Below are 26,905 nucleotides of genomic sequence, written 5' to 3'. Positions count from 1 at the left end.
TTCTAACATCATACATCATACACCAATATATGAAATCATCGGCAAGAGATCCAACAGTGACCCTCAAACACTACAAAAGGTATTGCCAAGGAGACTGGGTACTCTTCACAGCCTGATGGTAAGACCCCATTGCTGAAGACGGTACTTATTTATATCATTCACTGTGGAGAAGTCGAGCTGTGTGACCAGAAACCTCACCCCTATCGATGAGGGTTCATAGTGCTGGAAAGTGCTATGCACACGAGGGAAGTAATCACTTCACTCTCACTCAGCCACGCCCAGAGACTTACACAGAGACCTGCTCACCGATGCATACCCACTGGTGCACAGAGACTATGGGAGCAACTAACCAGTCCATGAGATGGAAGCCATCCCTGACACTGCTAAAATGACTGAGAACCTGGAACTCGATAGCGCACGGGCTCTAGAGGAAAGCCTACTACAGTTATTCTGCTGAATACGCACAGCTATGACACCTACATGACAGATCACTGGTTCCATCCATCGGTCAGCGCGTCACTGAAACCTCACCAGAGAAGCTTCTTGGAGTAGAAGATAACACAGGAGCCACAACCGGACAACATACAGACTCCAGTGGGATGTTTGTATCTCACCCCTCTGCCAAAGGCTTGGGTTCTATACAGGAGATGGAAAGACTTTTAAGAGCCAGAGTTGGAGGTTGTCTCCAAGGGAGCAGAGTTTTCCAGACACAACAGAGCTGACGCGTGTCTGAACTCACAGACCATGGCAGCCCATACAAGACCCGCACGAGTTCAAACCAAATACAATCCCAGCATGGAAAATGAGAAGCGGGCACAAAGTTCCACTCCTAACCAGGAAACGACAGCTACTGGGAGAGAGAAATGGGCTTTCTTCAGTGGACAGATGCTGGGTATATCAACTGCACCCCAAGTCAGGCCACATGCTCAGGAATAATTGGCCAACACAAAACATACTCCGTGTTCTGTTTTCTTTTGCTTTGGTCTGTTTTTGTGCTTTTCATTTTTTCTTTTGAGAGAGAAAAAGGATATGAGTTTGGTTGGAGAGGGGAGGGGATCCTGGGAGAAGTTGAGGGAGAGGAAAGAATTTGCCCAAAATGTATTGCATGAAAACATCTTAAAAACAAATTTAAAACAATTCTTGGGTTAGAACAAAGAGGAAGTAGAAAGCATTTGGGTCGGGAAGGGCAGGAGAGTGAGGGCATGAGATTTGTTCTAGGTTTTGTGTGGCGGAAGTCGGGCATGGCAGGTGAGTCAGGCTGAGGAGCACGTACTACTTCCTGCTGACTGTCAAGGGGAGTGCTCCATGGAGGACTTGTGAGAAGAGGAGCAACACTGTCAGAGTTGTATTCAGACCCTCCTGAATCAAAGCTGGAGGTGTATTTTTAGAGAATGCAGGAAATAACTTTGCCTAGAACACTGGGTATTGGATGGAGCCTAAACCCAGGAAGGGGTGCTCTTGAATTCCCAATGGTCCAGCGCTCCAGGACCAGCCTTCGGCCTTGATAGAACCTGATTCAGCTAAATAAAGCTGGAGAGGGAGGCTGAGACCTGGGGGACTTGTCGGCTCAGTGCTCCTGAGGTAACCATTAATCCTTCCCCGGGAGATTCCAGGCACTAGCCCCTTGAGGGGCAGATGCTGGAGAGAATGGAGGGACACGTAGAGGAAGGCTCTGAACTTGGGGAGCAGAAGGTCCTGATTGATAATCCTGCTGACATTCTGGTCATTGCCGCGTATTTCCTGCTGGTCATTGGTGTTGGCTTGTGGGTAAGAAGTTGGGGGGGGTTGATAGGGAATTGCTTCTGGGGTTTGAGGGTAAAGATTTAGGGAGACCTCAGAGAAGAGTGGGAGAAAGGTGCTTGTATATAATGAGGGAGAAACCTAGATCCAGTAGGCAAGCAAATCCTTGGTTCTTTGTCTTTGTACCTTCTGGATTGTGCAAAAGAGTTTGGAGGTATCAATAGGTTTTTCATTGAGCCAAGCATTAGCATTCTAAGAGATGTCTCCCCGTTTCCATGACTGCCTTATGGCTGAGCAGCAGCCCACATTTAAACCCACCAGGAAAGTCAGACTGAATCTAGACATATCTAGGTTCCAGTATTTGCACTAGGGTTAGAGCCTGTGTTGTTCTGGGTGTGGGAGAAGGTTGGGGGTAAGGAGATACACAGTCTGGGGAGTCCAGTGCTGGTTAATCTTCAGCCTGAAACAACGCTGAGGAATGTGTTGAAGAAGCTAATGAAGTCCAAAGATGTGCCCCAATCCCAGTTCCCCCCACTTCTGTTTCCCAGTCTATGTTCAGAACCAATAGAGGCACAGTTGGTGGCTACTTCTTGGCAGGACGGAGCATGGTGTGGTGGCCGGTGAGAGAGGCTGGGGAATGGGATGGGAGGGGCCTTGGGGGGGACAGCCTAGCTCACCCCCATTTCTGGCTACCCAGGTTGGAGCCTCTCTGTTCGCCAGCAACATCGGCAGCGGTCATTTTGTGGGCCTGGCGGGGACTGGTGCAGCAAGTGGCTTGGCCGTGGCTGGATTTGAGTGGAATGTGAGGTCTTCTTTTGTATAGTAATCCACCCCAGTGGAAACTCCTGGAGAGATCTCATCTTGGGGAAGCTCCTGGCATGGGGAACACATTGGAACGGTCCAGTTGGGGGGTGAGGTTGGGCGGGGAGCAAGGATCACTTGCTGGCTTACTAGAGAGCAGGCAGGTCCTGCTCCAGACTCTCTGTATATGGTGGGCCTTGACTTATGCTCTCCACTCTGAAATGGGGCCGGCACCTCACAGATGAAGTGCCTGTCTTGACGTTCTTTGATGCTGTAATCTGTGAGCATCTCTAGGCTGAACTGAAGTTCTTTGCAAAAACAAGGAAACCAAGTGCCAGGACTGGGCTCACTTGGACGGTTGAGATGAGGGTTTGAGTCTTTCTGTAAAAGGCCTCTGAGCAGAGCCTATGAGGATAAAATTCTTGGGTGGGTGGAGGTGAGGAGGCAGCCTTGTCTGCAGATGCTGAGGTCAGTTTGAAGAGTCTGTGCACACAGGTTCATTTGCCATAGAGAACTTAAGATAGACTAGTTAGAGGTGACGGTCTTTGTAAGCACAAAAAAGGCTCTATAGAGTTAAGGTGCCAATAAGATGTCAAGATTCTTCCCCCTTCCTGTCCAGGGTCCAGGCACTTCCGCTGTCATCTTCTAGGTTCTGGGTGTGAGGACTAGGACAGACTTGCTCAGGATGTTATCCTGGGCTGTCATTTGTTCTCACAGGCGCTCTTTGTGGTGTTGCTCCTCGGCTGGCTCTTCGTGCCTGTGTATCTGACTGCCGGAGTGATTACCATGCCTCAGTACCTCCGCAAGCGCTTCGGTGGGCGCCGTATTCGCCTCTACCTGTCCGTGCTCTCGCTTTTTTTGTACATTTTCACCAAGATCTCGGTGAGCACGTGCAGTGGGCGGGACGGATGCTTAGAAAGATAGAACCATCCAATGAGATCTTCAGAGACCTCTGGAAGGGGCGGGGACAAGGAGAAAAGCAAGAATCAGCATGAGGGGTGGGGCCTGGAAAGAGCAGGTCTCTAAGGCTGTGGACCTGGGAAGCCTAGGTTGTTGAAAAGTGAGTGGACTTTTGAGGTGTGACTGCATAGGATGGATGGTTTCAGGGCAGGCGTTGGACCTGGGTTGCTGCCTTTGCCTCTGATCTATGGATTTGTTCTCTCATGAAAGGTGGATATGTTCTCCGGAGCAGTATTCATTCAACAGGCCCTGGGCTGGAACATTTATGCTTCTGTCATCGCACTCTTGGGCATCACCATGATTTATACTGTGACAGGTGGCTGGCTGTACGGGAGTGGCGGGTGGGAGGGGAGGAGCTTGGTGGTGGTGATAGAGAGCTGGCCAGCAACATAAGCGGGGATCTGTGGTTCTATTGGGAAACAGGAGATGGGAAAGTGGGACAGAGAGATACGTTAGTGTGATATAGTACAAGTAGAATTAAATCTGTGGAAAAGAAATCCACTTTCTTTCAATGTCCTTTGGATTTGGATTGTAAGGTCAGGTACCCAGCTAGAGCTGGGTGAGCCTAATAGTAAGAATGAGGGAAATAATTTAGAAACTCCTGCCCTTCTTGGATGTCTGAAGAGTTGGCTTGGTAAGTCTCTAAGATCTTTGCTAAATTCCGTGCAGTTCCCAGGATTCCAGGTCATACATAGAGTGGTGCCAAAGCAGGCTTGGGGGTCTGCTGCAGGATAGGGTGTAAGCAAGGGCCGGGCCTTAGAGGAATCACCTCACCCCATAACCCAGTTGAGAAAACAGGCCAACTGTGTACTGTGGGAGTCAAGAAAGCATCAGTGAACTCCCAAACTCAGCTCTGCTTCCTGGTGTCCCAGTGCACAAGCCCAATATCATTTTTACAAAATTTGTTCTCTAGAATGGATACTTTCCTTTGTCTCAAAACACATGGGTGCCAGGGCCCAGCAGCTGTGCTGTCCTCCATTGTCTTGAACTTGTTGCAGGAGGGCTGGCGGCACTGATGTACACAGACACCGTGCAGACCTTCGTCATTCTTGCCGGGGCCTTCATCCTCACTGGTTATGGTATGGGGTTTACCCACTGTGGACAGGGCGTGGCTCTTTCCTGCCGCGGAGCTTTTAATGTAGGGGCTGGAACCTTGCTTGTCTCTGTCATGTGGGCCTTTGTACTTGGGCCAGGTCCCCTGACAACCTTGCCTGCACAGCTTTCCATGAAGTGGGCGGGTACTCAGGTCTCTTCGACAAATACCTGGGAGCAGTGACTTCACTGACGGTGTCCAAGGATCCAGCTGTTGGCAACATCTCCAGCACCTGCTATCAGCCGAGGCCCGACTCCTATCACCTGCTGCGTGACCCTGTGACAGGAGACCTGCCGTGGCCTGCGCTGCTTCTGGGGCTTACCATTGTCTCAGGCTGGTACTGGTGCAGTGACCAGGTAGGTCAAGGCGAGGGATGGTGCATGCACATACACCCTGGATGCAACTCTCACTGCCCTGTGCTGGTTGCTGGGTGACACCACCCGTTGGAGTTAGGTTGAAGGCAGGGCCTGAACTGATGGATTATGCCAGGGTGCACCTAAAAGAAGTCAGAATCCAGTGGTAGGATCGGAGGATAGTGATGTAGCAGGGGCTCCGGAGAGCTAGAGGTTGGGTATGAGTTAGAGTGTGGTTGAAGGTTAGTGCTAAGGGGCCATGGAGAGTGGTGGCAAAGCCTGTGGGACGGTACAGGGATGTCCCGTTTACTTGGACACCCCTATCACAGGTAATTGTGCAGCGCTGCCTGGCTGGAAAGAATCTGACTCACATCAAGGCTGGATGCATCTTGTGTGGTTACCTGAAGCTGATGCCCATGTTCCTCATGGTCATGCCAGGCATGATTAGCCGCATTCTTTACCCAGGTAATGTCTGCATCACTCCAGCCTCCACAGTGCTGGGCCACATCCAGAGCCCCCACCCCCACCCCCACTTTTTGTTCAGGATTCAGGTGCCTGTTGGTTATACCCGCTACTATCCTAAGACTTCGGAACCTGGTATCTCGGTCTTGCTTCCCACCGGAAGTCCCATCTCTAGGATTCCCGGTTCACACTAGGCTTCCCCAGCCACCTTACAGCTTCTGTCTTGCAGATGAGGTGGCCTGTGTGGTACCTGAGGTGTGTAAGCGGGTGTGTGGCACGGAGGTGGGCTGCTCTAACATCGCCTACCCACGGCTTGTTGTGAAGCTCATGCCCAATGGTGAGGGCTGGAAATGGATTGGCTTGGCCAAGCCTGCAGGGGCTGCCTGTGGAAGGGTTGCCTCTTGCCAACCCTTCACCACCTTGAGCGCACCGAAGCCCTGGCCTGAACGCTCTTGTTGCCACAGGTCTGCGTGGACTCATGCTGGCCGTCATGCTGGCCGCCCTCATGTCTTCTCTAGCGTCCATCTTTAACAGCAGCAGCACACTCTTCACCATGGACATCTACACGCGCCTGCGGCCTCGGGCGGGTGATAGTGAGCTGCTGCTGGTTGGAAGGTGTGGCCTGGGTCCCAACCCCTGCTGTGTAAATGAACCCGAGATGTGGACGTGGAACACCAGGAGGGTATTGGGGAAGGAGGGTCCTCCGTAAAACCTGATTGTCTTAACCACAGGCTTTGGGTGGTGTTCATTGTGGCAGTGTCCGTGGCGTGGCTGCCAGTGGTGCAGGCAGCCCAGGGCGGCCAGCTCTTCGATTACATTCAGTCTGTCTCCAGCTACCTGGCGCCTCCGGTGTCCGCTGTCTTTGTGCTGGCACTCTTTGTGCCCCGTGTTAATGAGAAGGTGAGGAGGGCGGGTGCATATGGACCCCGGGCGAGGCGCGGGCCACTTGAGTAGGCAATGCTGTTCCTCCTGCAGGGTGCTTTCTGGGGACTCATTGGGGGCCTGCTGATGGGCCTAGCTCGTCTCATACCCGAGTTCTACTTTGGCACGGGCAGCTGTGTGCGGCCCTCTGCGTGCCCAGCCATCTTCTGCCGGGTACACTACCTCTACTTCGCCATCATTCTCTTCTTCTGCTCCGGCTTCCTCACACTCGCAATCTCCCTGTGCACCGCACCCATCCCTCAGAAGCATGTAAGTGCTGGCCTCCAGGGAGCCGGGAGACTATAGAACTATATGGGGCAGATGAGCCCTTTCCACCCCGTTAGCCAGTCTGCTTCAAGGAATGCCCACAGAGGCCAGAGGCCAGGAGTTCAGGATGAAGCTGTTTCCAGGGCAAGCACGTTTACTTAGCTGACATTTGGGGAAGCACAGCAAATGACAATGGGAATATGCAGTATCAGAACTTGAGACCAGTTTGAAGAACTACATAAAACTTGGGGTGAAACATGGGATTGGGCAGGGGTGAAGGCTTTAATACTAGATGAAGATCTTGGGGTTCAGTGTGAAGGCAAAGACTATCTTGGAAAGAGGAGTCCGAGTGAGCGGAGCCGAGGCAAGTGCAGGCCAGAAGGGAGGCTGGGGAGAGCAGTGACAAAGCCGTGTGCCAGCGTGGCCCTGGGGTGAGGGCACAACTCCCACCCGGCCCCCTCTCCCTAACTTCCCAGCTCCACCGCCTGGTTTTCAGTCTCCGGCACAGCAAGGAGGAGCGGGAGGACCTGGATGCTGAAGAGTTAGAGGGTCCAGCCCCTCCTCCTGTGCAGAACGGGTGCCAGGACCGTGCAATGGGGATTGAAGGTAAGGCATACCCCGGGAAAGCATCCTGGGAAGCTCGGGAGCTGACTCCCTTCAGACTCGCTGTGTGCTCCCCATTTCTTCCAGAGGTCCAGTCCCCAGCTCCAGGCCTGCTCCGCCAGTGCCTGCTCTGGTTCTGTGGGATGAGCAAGAGTGGGTCAGGGAGTCCTCCACCCACTACCGAGGAGGTGGCTGCAACCACCAGGCGGCTAGAGGACATCAGTGAGGATCCCAGCTGGGCCCGAGTGGTCAACCTCAACGCCCTGCTCATGATGACTGTGGCTGTGTTCCTCTGGGGCTTTTATGCATAAAGTCAGTGTGTTGGTTACCATGAGTTGCAACCAGGGCATGTCTGAGCCTCATGAAAAGTGAGGGTGAAGAACTTGTAGTGGATCCCAGAAAAGGGCAAAAATACGGCAGGAAGGAACTGGTTCCCTTCCTCTTTACCTGGGGTCCAGTCCATTGGATTGGTTGTCACTTCCCACAAGATGGTGGCCAATTGGTCATAGATGTTTGCCTATGCAAAAATAAAGCTGCCCTTCTAACATCCTGCTGTGGCTGAAATGTCATTGCTCCAGGCTCCACCCTGGTCTCCGGGCTCCTGTCTTGAGTTCTGGGCTTGGAGCCTGGCTGCTCATAAGACCTTCTTTTCTGGAGACATGGGCCACGTGGCCCTCCACTCATCCACCTCTAGATGGTGCTTCTCGGTCTTCCAGCCAGCAGCCTGCAGTCCTAGGAAAAGATCACAGGATGAGGCCAGGGAAGAGTCTCTGGGCTGAATGTGGGGATGTGTAGCTGGCCTTGGCTACTCTGTGGGTTCTTCTTTTTCCTACCCTTTATCCCCCCAGTTCCAACCCCTATCACTAGATAGGAGAGAAAGAAGGATAGAGGGGAGAGAGAAAGATCCCTGAATCTAATGTCTTTCCTTTTGTTTCTTTTTTGACCATGGCTACTAACAAACCTCAACCAATCCCCCTGAACGACCAACAACCACTCACCCCCACCTTTTGGGGCCCCAGCATTTATATACCACTTGAAAAGTTCCCAGAATTTCAAATATCACATAATTGCAGAAACTATTTGCAGCTGGCAAAACTATGGCTCTACTGGAGCATGAGGCAAATCACAGTCAGCTGCTGCTGACAGTCCTAAGCAGCCCCGTGTCCCTATATCTGGGATTAAGACAAAAAACCATATTTTTGTGATACTTTTTTTTTTTTTTTTTTAAAGAAACCGAAATCCCAGAATTCTCAGAACAGGGATGGTAGTGCCGAGGCACAGGCTGGTGCAGCCTTTCACGCTACTTGGATTCCTCTGTTGGGATTATCTGTGGCGGAAAATTAAGCTAAATTTTTATTTGTGTAGTGAGAAAGCAGCCATAGCACATGGAAAAGGGTGGAAAGATGCAGATGCTTTAAGTCCGACTTGGTTATAGACTTTCTCAACCCCAGTCCTGTAGGTAGGGGCAGAGGCCCAGACGGAAGATCACAGACAACGCAGTTCTTTATTTCCCAGGCAGGACCCAAGGCTGCAGAAGCCAGGAGACGGTGTTACCTTTCAAGAACTTTGGGAACAGTGTGTCCAACACTTGATGGGTCTCCCTGACAAGAATCCAGCTTTTGTTCTTAGGACCTGGTGGGTGTAAGATCAGGAATTCTCACATCCGAGGCAGAATAGCCCACCCTTCCCGCCCTGCTGTAATCAGACTAGACCATGACGCTCTTACCAGCCTGAACTCTGTCTCTCAGCTCTGCCAGCTCCCCTGGAAGTGGCCCATCTTCCTGCAGGGCTCCGAGAATCAGCCCATGGGTGGCAGCCCTTAAGACAGTCTCAGGGCCTGCCACTTGGCTCAGAGCAACCTGTACCTGGTCTGAAGAGACCCAAGAGACAGACAAAGATCAGAAAATAACTATTTCTCAAATGCCTTCAACCCATTTTTCTGATTCTCTCATCTGCCTAAGGCCACTCTTCCCTTCCCAATGTCAACTTCTGTTGTTTCTTTAGCCACACTGAAATGCTCAGTTTTTGAGTGCAATTTCACAGTAGCTCCAAGAGGTGACTGTTTTCACCAGTGAAAATTAATGCCTTTAACACATCACCATCAGCAAATCCTGAGGACTCGTTTCCCTAACAAAGGACTCAGGGTAAGACACTAAGTGATCTACAGAGAAGCCAAGGGCTTCTTACCTGAATATGTTACAATGTACAAAGCCCTTTTTTACAAAATCACTCTGTTCAATCCTTAGAAAAATGCCACAAGTAATAAGGCAACTTCTGTAGCTTCACGGTCTAGATCAGTGGTTTCCATGTAAAGGACCATGCTGTGACCCTTTATAATACAGTTCCTCATGTTGTAATGGTCCCCAGCTATAGTCATTTTCATTGCTACTTCAAAACTATAATTTTGTTACTGCAATGAATCATACTGTGAATACCTGATATGCAGGATATCTGATGTGTGACTCCTGTGAAAGGTCATTCAACCCCCAAAAGGGTTGCTACCCACAGGTTGGAAACCACTGTTATAGAGGGATACAGTGAATTCATTAGGGCATGACGCTATTCATGCACTCGTGACTCAAATGAATGCATCAAAAGTTTGGTCTAGAGCACTCTCCAGGGCTCTAGGCAGCCTCCAAACTGTCCAGGGATTGGAGCCTGGAGTCAGAGGAACGAAGAAGACTGGGAGAATGTAGCACACTCACTTTGTGACTGGTTCCAGCAAAGGAGGTATGGTTCTTGATGGCCCTCAACCAGCTGCTTCAGCTCAGAGACACTGAGGGAGAGAAGGGTGCACTGGGACAGGGAAAGCAGGACAGCAGAACCCCCTTGGTCAAACTGTTGGCTGTGACCACCCATTTGCCATTGGCTTCCGCTTGCTACCCATTTCTGTCAACTTGACACAACTTAGGAGTCACCAGAGAAGGGGACCTCAACGGAAGAACTGCCTTGACCAGACTGGGCCTATGACTGTGTCTGTGAGAGACTGTTTGACTGATGATTCAATGGGTGACACTCCCTTCCACAGGCAGGCCAGGGTGGCATAGGAAAGGCAGCTGAGCATGAGCCGGCAGGTGAGCCCCTTAACAGCATGGCTTCTGTCTCAGTTCCTGCCCTGACTTCCTTGATGATTGAGTGTGACCTAGAACTGTAAGCCAAAGACACCCCTTCCTCCCTGAGTTGTTTTTGGTCATAGTGTTTATGACAACACTATACCAAGTGTAAAAATGGCATTTAGAGCTTTTTACCCTGTCTTCCAGCTTACACACTTCCTGCCCCCTCTTACACAATGAATGCCCCATGAGCCTTAGAGGGGATGGTGTGAATAACTTGACAGGATGGGCCACATCCTTCATCCATGCTGTGCATCTCAGTGGTCAGTCCTGAGTCTCTGCATCACTGCCATGCTCTGTAAGGAGGCTGAGGGCTGCTTTGCCTTTGTTATACAGGGGTATTTAGAAGGCAGTTTGCTGCTATAACATATCTATTCTGTTCTATTTCCTGCTTCCCTCAAGACCGCTCGCTGATCACTAATGCTGTATGATGGCAATAAGAAACCTAGAACAGATCATATAGTGAAACGACCAAAAGTCAGTGTGTAACTGAGAACAGGAGCTTATGTGGGAAGTGTGAGAAGCAGGAGACACTGGACCACTCACCTGGAGACCAAGTGGTGTAAGGGAACACCCAGGGACAGAGACAGGGATGGCCAGAAACCTGTTGGAAGCGGAGTCAGGATGCTCAGGCAGAGGGGGAAGGAAGGCTGGGAAACCCGGGAACCAGACACCAAAGGGTTGGGTCACCTGTCCACAATGGCTCCATCTGATTGGCTGAAGCAGGCTCAAGTACCTCTCCCCTCTGAAGGAAGTGCTTTAGGACCAGCTGGAGGCGGCTTTCATTCAAGGTCTCTAGGACGAGGGCTCGGACTGCCCGGTAGTTGGCATAGATGTGGAGAGCAGTGAGCAGGATGAAACAGCCAAGGCTGAGGCTGGGGCCAGAGAGGAAGGTAGCCAATGTATACAGGAAGGGGCTGAGCTGGGCATCTGCGCCATAGCTCACTCCTGCCTTACCTTAGGCAATCTGATACCAGAGGAAGCATCAAAAGGCTGACCAGAAGCCCTGCTAGGTTCACCACTGTCTCCTGGAAAAGAGCGGAGAAGCAGAGTATTAGAGGGCTTCCCAGCCAGCCGGGGAAAATGGCCTCCCGTGCTTTTCATTATAACCCTTAGGGCTTCAAAAACCACCCAGGGCTCCCTGCCCCAATGGGAGTGCCAACTACACTTTTAATGTTTTAATAGTGAGCTGCTATTTAAAAGATGCTGGGAATTTCTCCGCTCAGTAGGCACAATGCTCTTAGAATGCCCTTGGGACACACTACTTTCCTACAGTGTGCTGGAAAAGGTGGGTCCCTTCTTGTTTGGCACCCAATACTGGCAAACAAGGAACCACAGGAAGACAAGGAGCAGGCCTGCCTTGACCTTTTGCTTGTGGACCAACGTAACCAGTGCCAGAATGAAGACATTCCAGGGGAAAGGAACCCTGCTGCTGCCACCCCAGTACATCATTCAAGAGAACCAATTGGGGTTCCTAGCTATCAGGACTCTGGGGAACGCTGGTCTTGGCTTGGAGGGACCTGAGGCTCATGAGCTCTTTTTGCTCCTAGCCTTCCTTGGAAGGAGAAAGGGCCGAGGGACCAAAGCCCGCATGTGCAGTGGTCAGCTAGGGGTGGAGGCAGCCAGAGGCTCAGGAGCAGGAAGCCCGCATTATAGGTAAGGTCAGTCAAGTAGCCCTGTGAAGTTGCAATACATGAGTGAGGAACCGAGCAAAGCTGCCTCAAGACCAACGTAAAAGGAGCCAAGTTTCCAGGGTGATGGGTGGGGTCCTTCTTCACCTTGGCATTCTCATACCAGCCAGAGAAATACAAAGGTGGGGGTGTGGGGCGTGTGTGGGGTGTGGGGCATGTGTGTTTGTAAAAGAGCACGCAGCTTGGCTGGGTGCCTTGTGGACTCTCTCCTCAGCTCACTAGCCCCACTTCCATTCCTGGTGGATTTTTACCCTTTTTAAATAATCTATTTCCATTCCACGCCTAACTTAAAAGGTAAACTGCTCCTCTGTCTTCCCTCCTGAAAGCCGCTGAGAGTTTTCACTTAACTTGCACTGTGCTTTTCTCCTCAACTCTAATAATGTTATCCTCGAGCTTCCTTCTCAGGCTGTTTCTGAACTCTTTCGGTGAGGCTGAGAACCCTAACAGGAACCTTAGGTTCCCCTGCACCTGTCAGAACCAGGGAGGGTTCCCACGAGACGGCCCTGAAGACTCAGCTACCTGCTGTTCCAGATTCCCTCCGAAACATCTGTCTCCAGGCTTTATCCTCTCTCCGCCTCAGGCCCTGAGGCCCAGCACCCAGAGCCTTGTGTGTCCACAAACATGGCAGAGCTATAAGGGTTTGGAGGGCTGTGAGGCAGAGCCTACTCTGAGGACACAGAGCCCAAATGAGGGCAATGAGGGCAGAACCAGCACCTGCTTCCTAGTGGGCCTGGCTTTCCAAAGTGGGGGATGGGCTACAGAATATGTGAAGGTAACAGTGATTAACGAATCATGTAGGCGTCATCCTCAGGGTCCCTGTGACCCTGGCAGTCCTCTCTATCAGGGTCCTCGGTGACACAGACAGTCCTCCCTGCCAGCATTCATTTTCACTTCCCAGTCTTCTCTACATTCTTTTTGTCCTCCTCATCCATGTTTAGACCACCTCCCACCGAGAGAAGCAGCTCTGTGCAGAGGCTGCTGTGAGCCTCGTGTCTAATCCCAAGGGTTCAGGCGGGTGGGGCCCAGGCAGGTGAGTTTTACAGGATGATGGAACCACAAAAGCATTGCTGAGGCTTTAAATCAAGATCAACTCTTTTAACGACTTCATTTAAACAAAATGTTTCTGTATATTCCTGATAATTCTGGTATTGTCTCTTGCTTTATAAGATCTACAAAATCAGATTGAGCCCATGCCAAATACCGCCATCTCACTGGTAAACAGGTTTAGAACTGGATCTCCAGATTTGGGGGCGGGGGCAGAAGTAGGTTGTATTTATTGTAATCTTGATAGTGATAGACATTGTGTATTTAACTTGTTTTAACTTTATGTCCTGTTTATAACCAATTCACATTCTTATGGTCCTATGAAGATTTTTAACTCCATCTTCCTGGGTCTCTTTGATCATGCTCCGCGGCCTGAAAGTTTACAAGAGTGGGAACCCCAAACTCTACTTTATGCAGTGCCTATTCCCCCAATTTCTCTTCCTTTCATTCTCCTGCGTCTGTAACCAGGTGCTCCTTTAAGGAGAGGGGCAATGCTTCCTCCTTAATAACATGTATTATTAAGTATTACGTCTTCCGGGTGTCCCCCCACCACATGTAAAGTGAAAGCCAACAGAGACCCTTGCAGGATCTTACTGCCTCCAGTTTGAATGTTAGTGCCTGCAGGTGCTTACCAGCTCACATTTCCCCTCTCTACAGGGACAATTCTTCTTGGGGACAAGGGTTTATAGTCTGGGGTTCTACTGCAGCGGACTCAAGGACTAAAGAATGGCTGGCACGAGGCAAGGGCAGTTAAACTGTGCTTTGTGGGTGCTGAGCCCATGCTGCCCAGCAGACTAAAGTCTGCAGCTGAGGTGACTCTGGGTTTCTACAGTTCACCTCTCAGATGTCTTTTCCATAGCCGGAAAACATTTATCCCCAAGTGAAATATCCTAGAGGTAAAACCCAAATAGAACACACTGCACCCCTGTGCTTTAGCCTGCACAGGGATTTAAAACCGAGAGCTCTGAGCCCATTTGGTCTTCCGTTCTTTCCATTTCTGTTTACTTTTTAGCCTGTCTTAGGATAGAGACCGCACTCAACTTCAGCACAGAAGACACTTCCCAGACACTAGCAGCAGGGATCTGCACCAGGTAGTCTGGAATGAGAGGGAGGGAGAGGTGTGGGGGAGGGGAGCACGAAACAGGGTCTCTAATTCCTATGGGGCTATACTTGTGGGTTATCTCGGAGGATGTTTGGGTAGCTAAAGACTGGAAGGTTGGCCTTGGCCCAGAGTGGCATCAGGGGACATTCTACTTTACTTCAGAGGCTCTTGCGTGCCAGGGCTCCCACGAGGTTTCGGTTTATGCACATCTGTCTCGTGTTATAGTGCACTGAGCAGTCTGGCTCCTTTATCTACATGTACTTTGCACACTCACTCTCTCCAATCACTGCACCTAGCATCTTCAAAAATCCGCCATCCCTGACTTGCACTGGGCCTCCTGTATCCCATCTCTGAAAACTAGCATGCGCATCCCTGACCATGGTAACGATTGCATGTAGACGGCTTCCATCCAAATGTATTCCTTACGCATCCAGGTAGACAGAACAGAAGAGCAGTCTGGCCTGAGCTGGTTTGGGGTGCATGTGCAGTAAGGCAAATTGTCTCCTTTAGTAACCTTTTAGGGAGAATCTCCTATTTACCATACAATGTCTATGTAATTGTGTGTGCATATGACTAAAGTTGGAAGCATTATGAGAAGGGATACACATGGTAGAGAAACAATTAATCCATTAATCAAAATACTGAACAACCCAAACTATTTCTGTTAATAACCAGCTCCTTCCCTTAGGCCCCTTGAGTGAGTATTTTCAGTCATGTGCTGGCTGTCAATCATGACAGTGTACCTTGTTTTAATCTGGATGACGGCTTAGCTCCAGATAAAATCACCCTGCTCCCTGTGCACATCTGCGTGAGCCTTTGTTTCCTGTTCTTGGGCTAAGAAGCCAAGGACCTGGAAATACCCAACCCAGACCCCACGCCAGTAACACCAGTCCTTCCTCTGTCCTCACACCTGCTCTATCACATGCTAGGACACAGCCCCTAAAACACAAAGAAAGAGATACTAGTATTTACTGGACTCTCTGGACTCAGTATAAGCTAGGTAAATGAAAACTCAGGCCAAAAGATAAATCTTAAACTTAACTGCCTTCCTCTAGCTAGATCTACTCTGCAGAGGTCAAGGGCAATGGTGTGCAGTCCTACAGGGCATGCAGGAGTGAAGTCTCCATTTACTCAGTGCCTGTGGCACTTCTGGCCAGGGAAGTGCCTGGGCCTCAGGAGCCGCTACTCCTCCCGATCCTTTTCAATCACGTGCCCTCAACAAAAAGCTACAAAGTGTCTCTGGAGAGTCCCCAGACAGCAGTGGGCTACACAGACAACAGGCAGCCCAGCAGATTCCTCAAGAGCCAGACAGGGGAACTTCTGAACACTTGGTTGTAAGAGTGTCACATGCGTTCCCAACTGACGGTATTTCTAAGTATGGTATTCTACACTGGAACAATAAGTAATGGAACTCAGTAAGTCCCTAAAATTTCCTAGAATAAGTAACAGCGACCACTCAGATTTTTTTCTTTCATGTATTTTGTTCTATGTATTTAAAATAATTGTGTATGTGTGTATATATACGTATATAAAAACATGTGTTGTTATTAAAAATTTCACAAATAAATAAAAGTCCCATACTAGAAATTTAAATTTACTTTTTATGTCTTGGCATACCTTAAGCTGTGTGCAAGAATATATTAAAAGGCCTTATGTGTGTGTATAAATTAAGGCTCTCACTTGCTTTTTTTTTTTTTTTTTGGTTCTTTTTTTTCCCGGGGAGCCGGGGACCGAACCCCAGGGCCTTTCACTTCCTAGGCAAGCGCTCTACCACTGGGCTAAATCCCCAACCTCTCTCACTTGCTTTCTTAAAACCTTTTAAAATGGTATCTTTGGGTCTATAAGTTACTTCCTAAAATCTTAAATGCTATTTTTTATATAAAGCAACAGTACCATTTACAATATAGGTTACCTTGCTCTGTATATAATCAAGATGGCTATATTCGTAAATCCTCAGATATTAATAAAGAATACCTTACATTTCTAAACCTCTATTTTACCTCAGAACTATGTCATTACAAAGCAGGACCTGTTTTCAGTCCACCTCTGCTTTCCGTTACAGATGGGCTTTTTGAGGTTCTTATTTTGTCCAGTTTAAAGAAAGTCACGCAATGGTCAGGCTGTGGGTGCTGACCAGGTGCAGATCAGGACACACTCTGGTTAAGATCAAAGGTCTCCAACTTTATACCAGAATCATATCCGCTGTAAAAACGTAGTTTGGAATAAGGATTGCTAATGCTATTATAATGTGATCTAGTTAATAGTCCAACCTAAGATGGCCCCATGGACAACCTAGCATTATGTTTACATATGACCGTGTTTCTTACATGCCTGCATTATTACTGTGTTCGTAGAAGCAGAGTGTCTCAGAAGGAAATGATCTGATCAGTTAAAACAGCCCAGTTTAACCACAATTCTTTTCAATTCATACTTAGTAAAGTTTACAATGAAAAGGGAATCAAATAAACAGTCTGAGCTCAGACATTGCTGCTGAGTTGTCTCAGCTCTGACCTGGAAGTGCTTTAAACATTCTATGCTCGGAAAATAATCTGGCTGCTAGGGGGTGATGAGTCCCCTCGTCAGAGGGGTGATCCTCTAGGCTCTGCTATTAATAAAATCTAAAAATTGGGACAATGACTTAGCCCTGTGCCTTTAGCTTTTCCCAAGCACTTAATGTACTTTAAAAAAAAAGAGAAGATTTTGTTTTATCAAAGTAAGCGTCTAGTTTCTATAAAATGTGACAGACTTTTAATTAAAGAACTGACTCATAAGTCAGGTTCATTGAAAAAAAAGAACCGTCTGTTAAGCTTCTCTGATATATCCACCAATGTATTATAAATCTGTCTTGATGTATGTCTTTCTTTATTCTATAAAACTATAAAAATGTCATGAAATCGTTCCCATGTTGGAACACGGAATTAAGAGCAACCTAATTCTGTACTTCTCTGCAATGGGGACTCAAAATAAACTCTAGAACAAACTGTCTCTCGTTTCCTCTAAGATGACAGCTATGGCTTTGTGTCCAGTCTCTGCCCTTCCTCACCCTGGGGTCATCTAACACAGTATATGTGAAACGAAGCCTGCCAGGGAGGCACAGGCAAGACAGGGCTGTAATGACCCTGTGCTACCCACTGCATGGCTGGATGCCTTTTGGGGTCTATTAACTTGCTAGCCACTTCTATTCTTAGGAGTGCTTTTGTCTCTCTTAATAAGCCGTTTCTATTCCATATTAAAGGGTATTAACCTTTTCTCCATCCCTCCTCCCAGAGGCCACTGGGATTTCCACCTAACCTGTGCTATGTATTTCTCTTATCTCTTAAACTAATTATTCCTGCGAGTCCTTCTGAGTGTTATGTCTCAGGTAGTCCATATGGTCAGAAAGGAGTGAAAGCTGGGTTATAGAAGGATTTCTGGTGTTAGGGGGAAAAAAAGCCAGCATTTCTCAGGACCTTGTGAAACAGGGTTTCTGTCCTCAAAAGGAATCACTTCCCTTGCCTCAGGCAGAAGTCCCTACTCACAAGTATTTATTATACATTTCCAAGCCCCCTCACTAGCATGCTGGCCCCACACTAACATGCTGGCCCCCTCGCTAGCATGCTGGCCCCACACTAACATGCTGGCCCCACACTAGCATGCTGGCCCCACACTTGCATGCTGGCCCCCACACTACACTAGCATGCTGGCCCCACACTGGCATGCTGGCCCCACACTGGCATGCTGGCCCCACACTAGCATGCTGGCCCCCACACTAGCATGCTGGCCCCACACTAGCATGCTGGCCCCCACACTAGCATGCTGGTCCCACACTAGCATGCTGGCCCCACACCAGCATGCTGCCCCACACTAACATGCTGGCCCCACACTAGCATGCTGGCCCCCACTAGCATGCTGGCCCCACACTAGCATGCTGGCCCCACACTAGCATGCTGGCCCCTTATATACCCCCACCCTCCCCCACTCTTGCTATTCCATCACTCCTGCTATCTTGCTATTCTCAGTCTCTTGCTCTCTCTACTACTCTTTCCTGCTCTCTTGGCTCTCTCTAGATAGCCCTGGCCATGTCCAGTCTGCTTCTTCTCTCTGTTTTTTTTTCTCTCTCATCTACACTAAAAACCTTTCCCGAATAATAAAGTGATAATTTTAGTAGTTTCCTCCCTGTGCCCCTTTGCATACTGAGTCAGTTTCTAAATCATTTTATTAACGAGACTAAGAACCCCCAAAGGAAACCTCACTTTCCCTACAGAAAGCCGAGGCCAGCTATGGGAATGAGCACATGGTCTGAATAACCCCCATGATGCACTTCTGCCTTACTGAGTTAGCTCTACAGAAACGAAGACTGGGAGCTGGAAAACTAACACAGAAGCTGGGAGATGCTGGAGAGAAGGCCTGGATTTCACTGAGAGGAAGGACTTGCTCGAGGGTATCTACATAGACTTGGGGCCTTTCTGCCCTTTAGTTCCTTATCTGTGAAATGGTCACAATGGGTACATTAACACTGGAAAGACTGAATGAGTTCAGGGGGAGGACACACTTAACATGTAATGAATGCTTTTAAAATATTAGTTTATGAGTACAGTGTGAGACAAGGCTAGAACAGGACTGGATAGAGCGGGTTCCAAAACTGATCCAGGGTCACCAACTACAAGGAGTAAACAAGTAAACAACAGCAAAATCAGCACGTCACAATTCTGGGACCTGTCCAGGCCTTACTTTCCTCAACAGTGACACCAGGAGCATAAAAATGTTGACTTTACAGAGTGTGAATTAAATAAACAAACAGAGAGATCACTTAGCTCAGAGCTCTGGGGCAAAACCTAAGACCTGTGGAGTCCAGTCTCAGGGCTATCCCTCCCAGCCCGATTCTGCTCAGACCCCCTCAGTCAGAAGGGGGTGCTGGGCTAGAGGACCTTCCCACTCAGTGGAGGCCTCTGGCTGACTTCCTAAGTGCCTCACTTGCCAAAAGTGACCAGGACATTCAGCTTCCACAGTGCGGATATGGCTGACCCCACTGAGTGACCGCAGGGCCACTCTGTATGTTCTCTCTGTATGCTCCCTACTTATCTCCTTCCTGGGGACACTCAGAGGCCTCTTTCTGAACCTCTAAACTGTGGCTGGTCCTGGACACTTCCCGACCTCACACAGTCTCCCTGTGTTTGACGCTCACCTGGCTGCTGTCCTTGGCTGACACATCTGCCATGTTGTTTCTTCGGGCCTGGTGCATGGTCAGTGCAGCTCGAGTGGCCCCGCCAGCCACACCAACAATGCACTAGGAGGGAAAGAGGAGAGTTAAGGTCAGAGCAGTACGTGCTGTGAGAACACAGGCTGTCCTGTGGGTAAGCATGTAAATACCTCACACCAGCCAGAGAAGAGCAGGTCTCTGGTGACGCCTCCCCTCCAGCAAACACTCAGTGCAGTCCTTGGCTTTTAGCTCTGACTCCCCAGTCCTTAGGCATATGTCCCCCATGTCGTCCCAAGAGAAAAGGGAAGTCTTGCCAGCTATTATTACCCCATGGCCTGATGGTAGGGAATCCCAACTTCCTTTCCCCAAAGAACTTCTTGTCCTCTTTGAATCAGGGTCTTGCTGTGTAACCTAGGCAGTCCTAGAACTTGTGATAGTCCTAACTCAGACTCCAGGATGCTAATCACAGGGTGTGCCCTGCAGAGATCTTTTTAAAGCTGTACCTCCCATCTCCTTGACCTGCTTTGGCTGTCCCCTCTCCCTGACTGGTCGATAAGGTCTGTCTGGTCTTTGACTTCAGGCTTACACTCTACCTCCTTAGACGTTTTCTTCTCCCTGCTCCAGCTTCGCTCCACTGGGCACACTTAGTCCAGTGGCCCTAGTACTTCCATCTCCCCTGAGATCTCTAGATAGCAACTAGAGTCACTGATAACGTTGCTCATCAAGTCTCTTGTAGACAACAGAACAATATGTTGTGATAAAAATCTGACAGTTTTTTGATGAAGTTTAAGTTAGCTATAAAGGTGGAGGAACTAATTTATTTAAAATCAGGAGAAAAGTACTGTGAGGCTCGAGTGACTGGCAGGGAACAGCCTGGCTCCAAATAGAAAACTGAAGCCTTTAAGGTTTTCACAGAGCAATGGATCAGATAAGTAACCTAATCTGATTTCTACATTTACTATTTTTTAATTAAAAGATGTGTGTGTGCGTGTGCGTGCACGTGTGTACACACTGCACACAGGGAAGTCAGAGGAGAATCTGTAGGAACCCCTGCTCTCCTGCCTTGTTGATCCCAGAAACTGAACTCAGGTTGGCAGGCTTGGTGCCAGCACGCTGCTGGCCCACTGACTATAGAGAAATTTTAATTCAGAACAAGGCTGCTCTGGCAAGAGATCACATCCAAAGACCTTCTAGGTCTGTGTGATCCAGCTGGAATACAGATACACTTTTAATCCCAGGAGACAGAGGCAAGCAGATCTCTGAGTTCAAATCCAGCCTGGTACAGAGCAAGTTTCAGATAAAGAAAATCTTAGGTACAGACATGGCGAGGCACACCTTTAATCCCAGACACTGAAGGTAGAGTTTAGCTTGTAGAAGGAAGCACTGAGAGCAATGTCTAATTGAGAGACAGACAAAGTGACAGGTCAGAGAAAGATTCGACAGAATAGGATATGCCCAACTCTCATGAGAAGAGAGAGGAAAGGGAAGTTACTCAAGGGAGCAGTGCAGAGAGAGTGAGGAGGAGGAGGAAAGGGTAGGGGAGAGGAGGGGAGGAGAGGCAGTTTGAACAGGAGAGTTTTACAGAGACGGGTTGAAAGAGAACAAGCAAGAGATTGAGAAGGAGCCAGATTAGAAAAGATTGCTAGAGTTTGTTTAAGGCCAAGCAGAGCAAGCCAGAGGCTGAGAGAGAAGCCAGACTGAACCAGTCAGCTTGGAGAGGAGTTGAGGAGTTTGAACCAGACAGTCAGGGTTCAGAAAGAACTAGAAAGGGCGATTGTATTCAGCAGTAAGTCTCAGGGGCTGAAACTTCTAAGCCTAGATATGACTGCATGGAGGCTAGGAGCTTCCAGAACTAGTCTAGGTCAGCAGACTGTGTCAGTGAGCCTTGGACAGGACAATTACCACAGGAGAATAACAGTTCCCTTTACATCTGACTCTCAAGAGAGCATGGGCTGCGCTAAGGATGGCAGAGACTGCCTGGGAAAGAACTTGCCCAGCAGAGGGGCTGCCAGGGAGGGAGGGAGATGAATGCTGTCGAACAGAGAAAAACTGTGAAGATCAGCAGAAGGTGACGCTGAGGTGAGGGGGTAAGGATGACGGCCAGCTTCGGGCTGCTGTAGCTGTGGATGGAGTGCTGGTCAGACTGCACTCTGCCACGAGGGATCTTAAGGGGAAAGACTGTGCAATGCTCTGGGACAGTATTTGACAGACACTGGTCCCAGGAGCAGAGTTAGCTGCAGAATTTGGAAGACATGCAGAAGTCACAATCCCTGGTGCAGGCACGGCAGTGTTTTCTCTCCGTGGTTTCGTATTTGATAATAAAAGCAGGGATGGAAGTTAAGGTGTGCAGCATTTACTGCCGGTCCCTCAACAAAAAGACTGCTTTACCTCAAATGCCAAATGTGCTCACGGCAAAATACTGCTTGGGTGCAGTGTCAGAGACAGGCCTTTGAGATGGCTCCAGTACTCAGTCTTGGAGCTCTACTATGTTCTGCACATCTCACTGTAGTGGGTGGTTTTTTTTTTTTTTTTTTTTTTTTGTTTTTTTTCTTTTCTGACCTTGCTAGGCCTGTTTCCTCAACCAAAGGCACTGTGAGGGGAAGTGAACCCCACCACAGAGGGAAACCTTGCATCTGCTTCAGCAGTGATCTGTGGTATTGCTGTGTGTGATTTCTTGGCCCTAGAATCATAAACTCCTCTCCTTCTTCAGGACTTAGCCTCAGGTAGGATCTTTCTACATCCTAAGACCAGTCCCCACCTGGTACCCTCAGATCTGTAACCCCATAGATCTGTGTGTAATTATGTGTCATTTCCTTTAAAGATGGGGGAGTCTGTGGCCAGTGTCACCCATGCAGTAGGCACTAAAAAGATGCTTTACTGAAGAGTAAGAAGTGGTGGAAGCTAGCCTGATCCTGGGGTTGGGTCGCCCTTCATCTCTCAGCAGTATGTGCTCCAACATGGCCCTGCACAGGCTGGCTGAGGTACGACGACTGTCTGGTCAAAGGAGTGTCTGAGTAGAAACATGTTCTTTGTCCCCCTTTCAGAACTTCCTCCAGTACAGGGCCTAGGTAAGCCACACGCAGCATGGTGAAGGGTGGTGTCTCAGGTCCCATCAGAAGTGTCCCAGAGGTGGGTACCTTGGCTAGGTTGCTGGTACTGACAGTCATGGTGAAAAAGATTGGGTACATGGGAGCCATAATCTCTAGGAACATGGCTGTATCATTGAGGATGTCAGCGAAGAGCCTATGGGAAGGACCAGAGGTCAGAGGTCTCAAACAAGAGACTTACAACAGCAGATTCTCCCCACCTCCGCTCCCCCATCCCTTCTCACCTCCACTGCTTTGCATTGCAATCCAATTTGCTCCTGTTGGGGATGAGAGGTTGAAATTTACAACAAAGAAACTGCTGTGGGCTGTAAGGGAGTCGTCCTAGGTCACAGTGAGGTCTAAAGGGCTCAGGTAGGAACATACGAAAAGGCCCCTGGCCAGCTCCAGTCTGCCTGAGGGCAAGGCTCTGGCAGCCCTTTCTCTGTTCCTATACTCCCTCTGCCTTGCTAAACTGTTAGATTCCATTCCTAAAGCTAGCCACCAAGGCCCATTCCCTTATTTGGCCACCTCCTCCCTCTGAGACTGACTGCCAAGAACCAGCTGCCAGAGTACTGAAGTCCACATTCCAAAGCCCCCTTTGCTCACCTAGTTAAGATGCCCAATGACAATTAACACCACATCCTAACCTGGGATTTCCCCTTGTACCTTTATAAACCGACATTTTCCTACAGGCTATGTCTATCTCCTCTCTATCCAGAGGCAGTCCTTTGTCTTCCAGGATAAATACCCTTTCTCTCTAGTCCTCTATCTCCTGTCTTTGTCTCTTGTTCCCTGCCTTTTGTCCCCCTGGGACAAATAAATCTTAGTGCATTGGTCTTGGAGGTCCAGAGCAGAAACAGTTCCTTATACTTTCTTGTCACCATGAGGTCAGGAATCCTCTAGCTGCTCTTCACTACCCCAAAAACCAGGCCACACCCTCCTGTAGCTCCCCATAACAGCTGGTAAGAAAGGCCTTGTAGCCCCTCCCAACTCAGCTGCAAGATAAGTTCACACCCGATCTAGAGCTGGCTCCATTTCCCTTAGACTGGGAGGAACATGATGTGGAACTTGCTGCCAGGCCTCTGAAAAATCGAGGGAAGTCAGATCGCTGTTTGGGAGACTTGAGGTTTTTCCCTTCGGCCTCCCCTTGTTACAGTGTACACGGCTGTCGCCTCTCCTCACCTTGCTCCTCCCCAGGTTTGAGGGGAAGGCCTGCTCCCTTCAGTTGGAGCCCCACCACGCTGTCCTTGGCAGGGTGTTATAGCCTTCCTAATTGGTCTCCTACTGCAAGGTGGGAAACTCTCATGATGAAGCTCTCCTGAAAGGTAATTTTGTATCTGCCTCTCTGACCTGTGTTTTGTTCCAACATTCACAGTCACCTGCAATAAGATCCTCAGCTGGGAGGGTCTTCAGAGAGTGTGGGAGGGTCTTCAGTGAGTGTGGGAGGGTCTTCAGTGAGTGTGAGAGGGTCTTCAGTGAGTGTGGGAGGGTCTTCAGAGAGTGTGGGAGGGTCTTCAGTGAGTGTGGGAGGGTCTTCAGTGAGTGTGGGAGGGTCTTCAGAGAGTGGGGAGGGTCTTCAGGGGGTGTGGGAGGGTCTTCAGAGAGTGTGGGAGGGTCTTCAGAGTGTGGGGAGGGTCTTCAGTGGTGTGGGAGGGTCTTCAGTGAGTGTGGGAGGGTCTTCAGAGAGTGTGGGAGGGTCTTCAGAGAGTGTGGGAGGGTCTTCAGAGAGTGTGGGAGGGTCTTCAGAGAGTGTGGGAGGGTCTTCAGTGAGTGTGGGAGGGTCTTCAGTGAGTGTGGGAGGGTCTTCAGAGAGTGTGGGAGGGTCTTCAGGGAGTGTGGGAGGGTCTTCAGGGAGTGTGGGAGGGTCTTCAGAGGTGGGGAGGGTCTTCAGGGAGTGTGGGGAGGGTCTTCAGTGTGGGAGGGTCTTCAGAGGTGTTCTTCAGAGAGTGTGGGGGTCTTCAGTGAGTGTGGGAGGGTCTTCAGTGAGTGTGGGGGGTGCTTCAGGGAGTGTGGGAGGGTCTTCAGGGAGTGTGGGAGGGTCTTCAGAGAGTGTGGGAGGGTCTTCAGAGAGTGTGGGAGGGTCTTCAGTGAGTGTGGGAGGGTCTTCAGTGAGTGTGGGAGGGTCTTCAGTGAGTGTGGGAGGGTCTTCAGAGAGTGTGGGAGGGTCTTCAGTGAGTGTGGGAGGGTCTTCAGAGAGTGTGGGAGGGTCTTCAGAGAGTGTGGGAGGGTCTTCAGAGAGTGTGAGAGGGTCTTCAGTGAGTGTGGGAGGGTCTTCAGTGAGTGTGGGAGGGTCTTCAGTGAGTGTGGGAGGGTCTTCAGTGAACGCTGGGGATCTCCCCTTAGGGCTCTAAGGAAAAATTCTTTCTATTGATGGTTCTCCCACTCTCTGGGCAACCTTTGAAGAGGCTATTCCTGGATCGTTCTCCTTTTCTCTTTGCTTCTTCAAAGGTAACTAGGTCAGAGTCCATTTGGGGACTGTTTAATATCTAATTTAATATAATTGCAGTCATACAGAACAATGGGTAGGTGGGAAGAAGACCAAGAGAAATGCTGGGCTCCAATACCCAGGCCTAGGGTATTCTGTTCTACAGCACTGCAGGTGGCTACCCCATCTCCATTCTACAGAATCAGTTAAACTCTGGCCCATGCATAAGCACCTAAAGGCAATTTCTCTAAGACCTCAGTGTTAGGAGGGGCTGCAGTGCAGTGCAGCCCAGAACCTGCATCATTAGCTCCAGACTGCCCTCTGAGTCTTTCAGGAGAGGGAGCCCTGCTAGGCAAGGCGCACTGAACATGCACGGTGGAGTTGCTGAATACAGGCACTTTTCACACCTAACCAGCCTGACCTACGGAAAGAGAGGCTTCAGTCCCACCCCAACAGCTACAGAGTAAGAACTGAGAAAATAATTTCCCTCTTCTAGGTGTATTTCACATCTTGAAAAGTATCTTTGTCATCTCCCTCTGGATTTGACAGTTTGGGGACTGAACCCAGGGTCTTCCCCATGGTGGGTTGGACGCTCCACCTGGGCTATATTCCCAGACTTGGGAAATGCTCAACCGTACTTAGGAAGCTTATGGGGACTAAGGTTAACAATGCAAGTGGGGTGTGAAATGTTAAACACTTTCCATAACTTTTTCATTGAACCTTTTCTAGCAAGTAAAGGCTCATACCCCACTAAATGTCACTGGGAAGCACTAGGATCAGTTAACTGGGAGGAGAAGCAAACTCACCCCTTCCACCAGGCAAAGATGATGCGGCCCAACATGCCGGTTGAATCTGGGAATGGAAAGAAGGCATCCATAAGGGCGAGAAGAGAGTCAGGAGCTTCAGAGCAGGGCAAACGCCAGCACTGAACCAGCCGATTCACTTCATGCTGCACTTGGGAAAACAGCTGGCGTGATGAATTCTAGACAGATTTAATACTGAGCGGTACGCTGAGGTCAGCAGCTTTTCACTGTGTGCAGATTAGACAAGAAATATTGTGTGTAGCATCGCTAGATGGGCTGTGTACACACTGAGCTGCCTCCTCGGCCTGCAGTGCTGCTGTTAACAGCAGAAGCCTGAGATAAAGCCAAGGTTTATAGATAAGGGGATGCATGGAATCGTGGAAGATCAACTCGGCAGCATATCGGACAGCAATGAAAAACCACGTGAGCCAGCCATTCGCATCAACATAAATACTTAGTATCATGATAGTGTATGAAAGACTAATTCACGGACACTACATACAGCACAATATGCTTTTCAGAAAGCTCTAAACTATCGTGTTGAGGAATATGTCTCTATTTGGTACACGTATTCAGGAGTTTGTGTAGTCTATAGCTGTTTCTATGACAAAATGGTAGGACTGAGTAGCTTTGCAAAAGGTAAGCTTGTCTGGCCCACAGAGGATCTGCAAATTCAGCCTGTCCCCTATACGGAGACAGCAGCAGGAGACCTAGCAGGAGGATAACAAGGAAGGACAGCTGGGAGGGACAGTGGCACTAGAAAGGACAGACTGAATAGGTAGAGGTCTCTATTTTGTTTGAGTTTGAGGGCAGAGACCTTAGGTGGAGAATGTAAAGAGAAGGTTGTTCTTGCACAACCTCCATACTTGTGTGCCTTCTACTTGGCATGCTGAACCTCGGGCTTAAAGGATGTTTCTGAGAACTCCAATGGACCCCTGAGGTACTTTCAACTATCAATCATCCTGTAAGTTTGGGAAGGAGCATTCTATTTCCTAGACAAAGCAGCTGAATCTCAAGGAAGATACAGGAATGAACTGAAGCATTTTATAACAACTGTATTTCCAGCTTTCCTGAAAGACAGATGTCATGGGAACATGGGGGTCAACCTTCCCTCTCTACCACAATCGTCCAAAAGATACCATGTGTATGACACTTTCCTACCCAGGCTGCCCTACTTCTCTGTTTCTGCCCCTGGCCTGGACCCATGATACCCGTTAGGCAACTTTATAGGTATTCAACTTTCTGTAAAATAGAAAGTTCAC

General features: G+C 49.3%; 2 protein-coding genes across 2 annotated transcripts in view; one reads left to right on the top strand and one right to left on the bottom strand.

Moving 5' to 3' along the window:
* The first annotated feature begins 1,647 nt into the window (after positions 1 to 1,647).
* Positions 1,648 to 7,747, top strand: Slc5a2 (solute carrier family 5 member 2). The gene is made up of 14 exons (XM_032892500.1): positions 1,648 to 1,767; positions 2,289 to 2,360; positions 2,438 to 2,542; positions 3,259 to 3,423; positions 3,712 to 3,817; positions 4,500 to 4,580; positions 4,721 to 4,950; positions 5,277 to 5,412; positions 5,639 to 5,746; positions 5,874 to 6,024; positions 6,141 to 6,309; positions 6,385 to 6,600; positions 7,074 to 7,203; positions 7,288 to 7,747. The coding sequence occupies exons 1-14, from the start codon at positions 1,648 to 1,650 to the stop codon at positions 7,509 to 7,511; spliced, it is 2,013 nt and encodes a 670-aa protein (XP_032748391.1). The 3' UTR covers positions 7,512 to 7,747.
* Rusf1 (RUS family member 1) overlaps positions 6,734 to 26,905 on the bottom strand; it is a 27,992-nt gene continuing 7,820 nt past the window's right edge. The window contains exons 3-13 of the mRNA XM_032892498.1: positions 25,647 to 25,692; positions 22,661 to 22,693; positions 22,467 to 22,572; positions 19,315 to 19,416; positions 11,271 to 11,341; positions 11,004 to 11,188; positions 10,860 to 10,917; positions 9,906 to 9,976; positions 8,927 to 9,070; positions 8,755 to 8,832; positions 6,734 to 7,932 (exon numbers count right to left, since the gene is read on the bottom strand). Of these exons, the coding sequence (XP_032748389.1) occupies positions 7,835 to 7,932; positions 8,755 to 8,832; positions 8,927 to 9,070; positions 9,906 to 9,976; positions 10,860 to 10,917; positions 11,004 to 11,188; positions 11,271 to 11,341; positions 19,315 to 19,416; positions 22,467 to 22,572; positions 22,661 to 22,693; positions 25,647 to 25,692 (992 nt within the window). The 3' untranslated portion in view covers positions 6,734 to 7,834. The remainder of the gene's footprint in view (positions 7,933 to 8,754; positions 8,833 to 8,926; positions 9,071 to 9,905; positions 9,977 to 10,859; positions 10,918 to 11,003; positions 11,189 to 11,270; positions 11,342 to 19,314; positions 19,417 to 22,466; positions 22,573 to 22,660; positions 22,694 to 25,646; positions 25,693 to 26,905) is intronic.

Source organism: Rattus rattus, chromosome 2, assembly GCF_011064425.1.
Source record: "Rattus rattus isolate New Zealand chromosome 2, Rrattus_CSIRO_v1, whole genome shotgun sequence".
Classification (NCBI taxonomy): Eukaryota; Metazoa; Chordata; class Mammalia; order Rodentia; family Muridae; genus Rattus; species Rattus rattus.
Note: the sequence above shows the minus strand (reverse complement) of the source record. Positions and strands in the feature narration are given on the sequence as shown.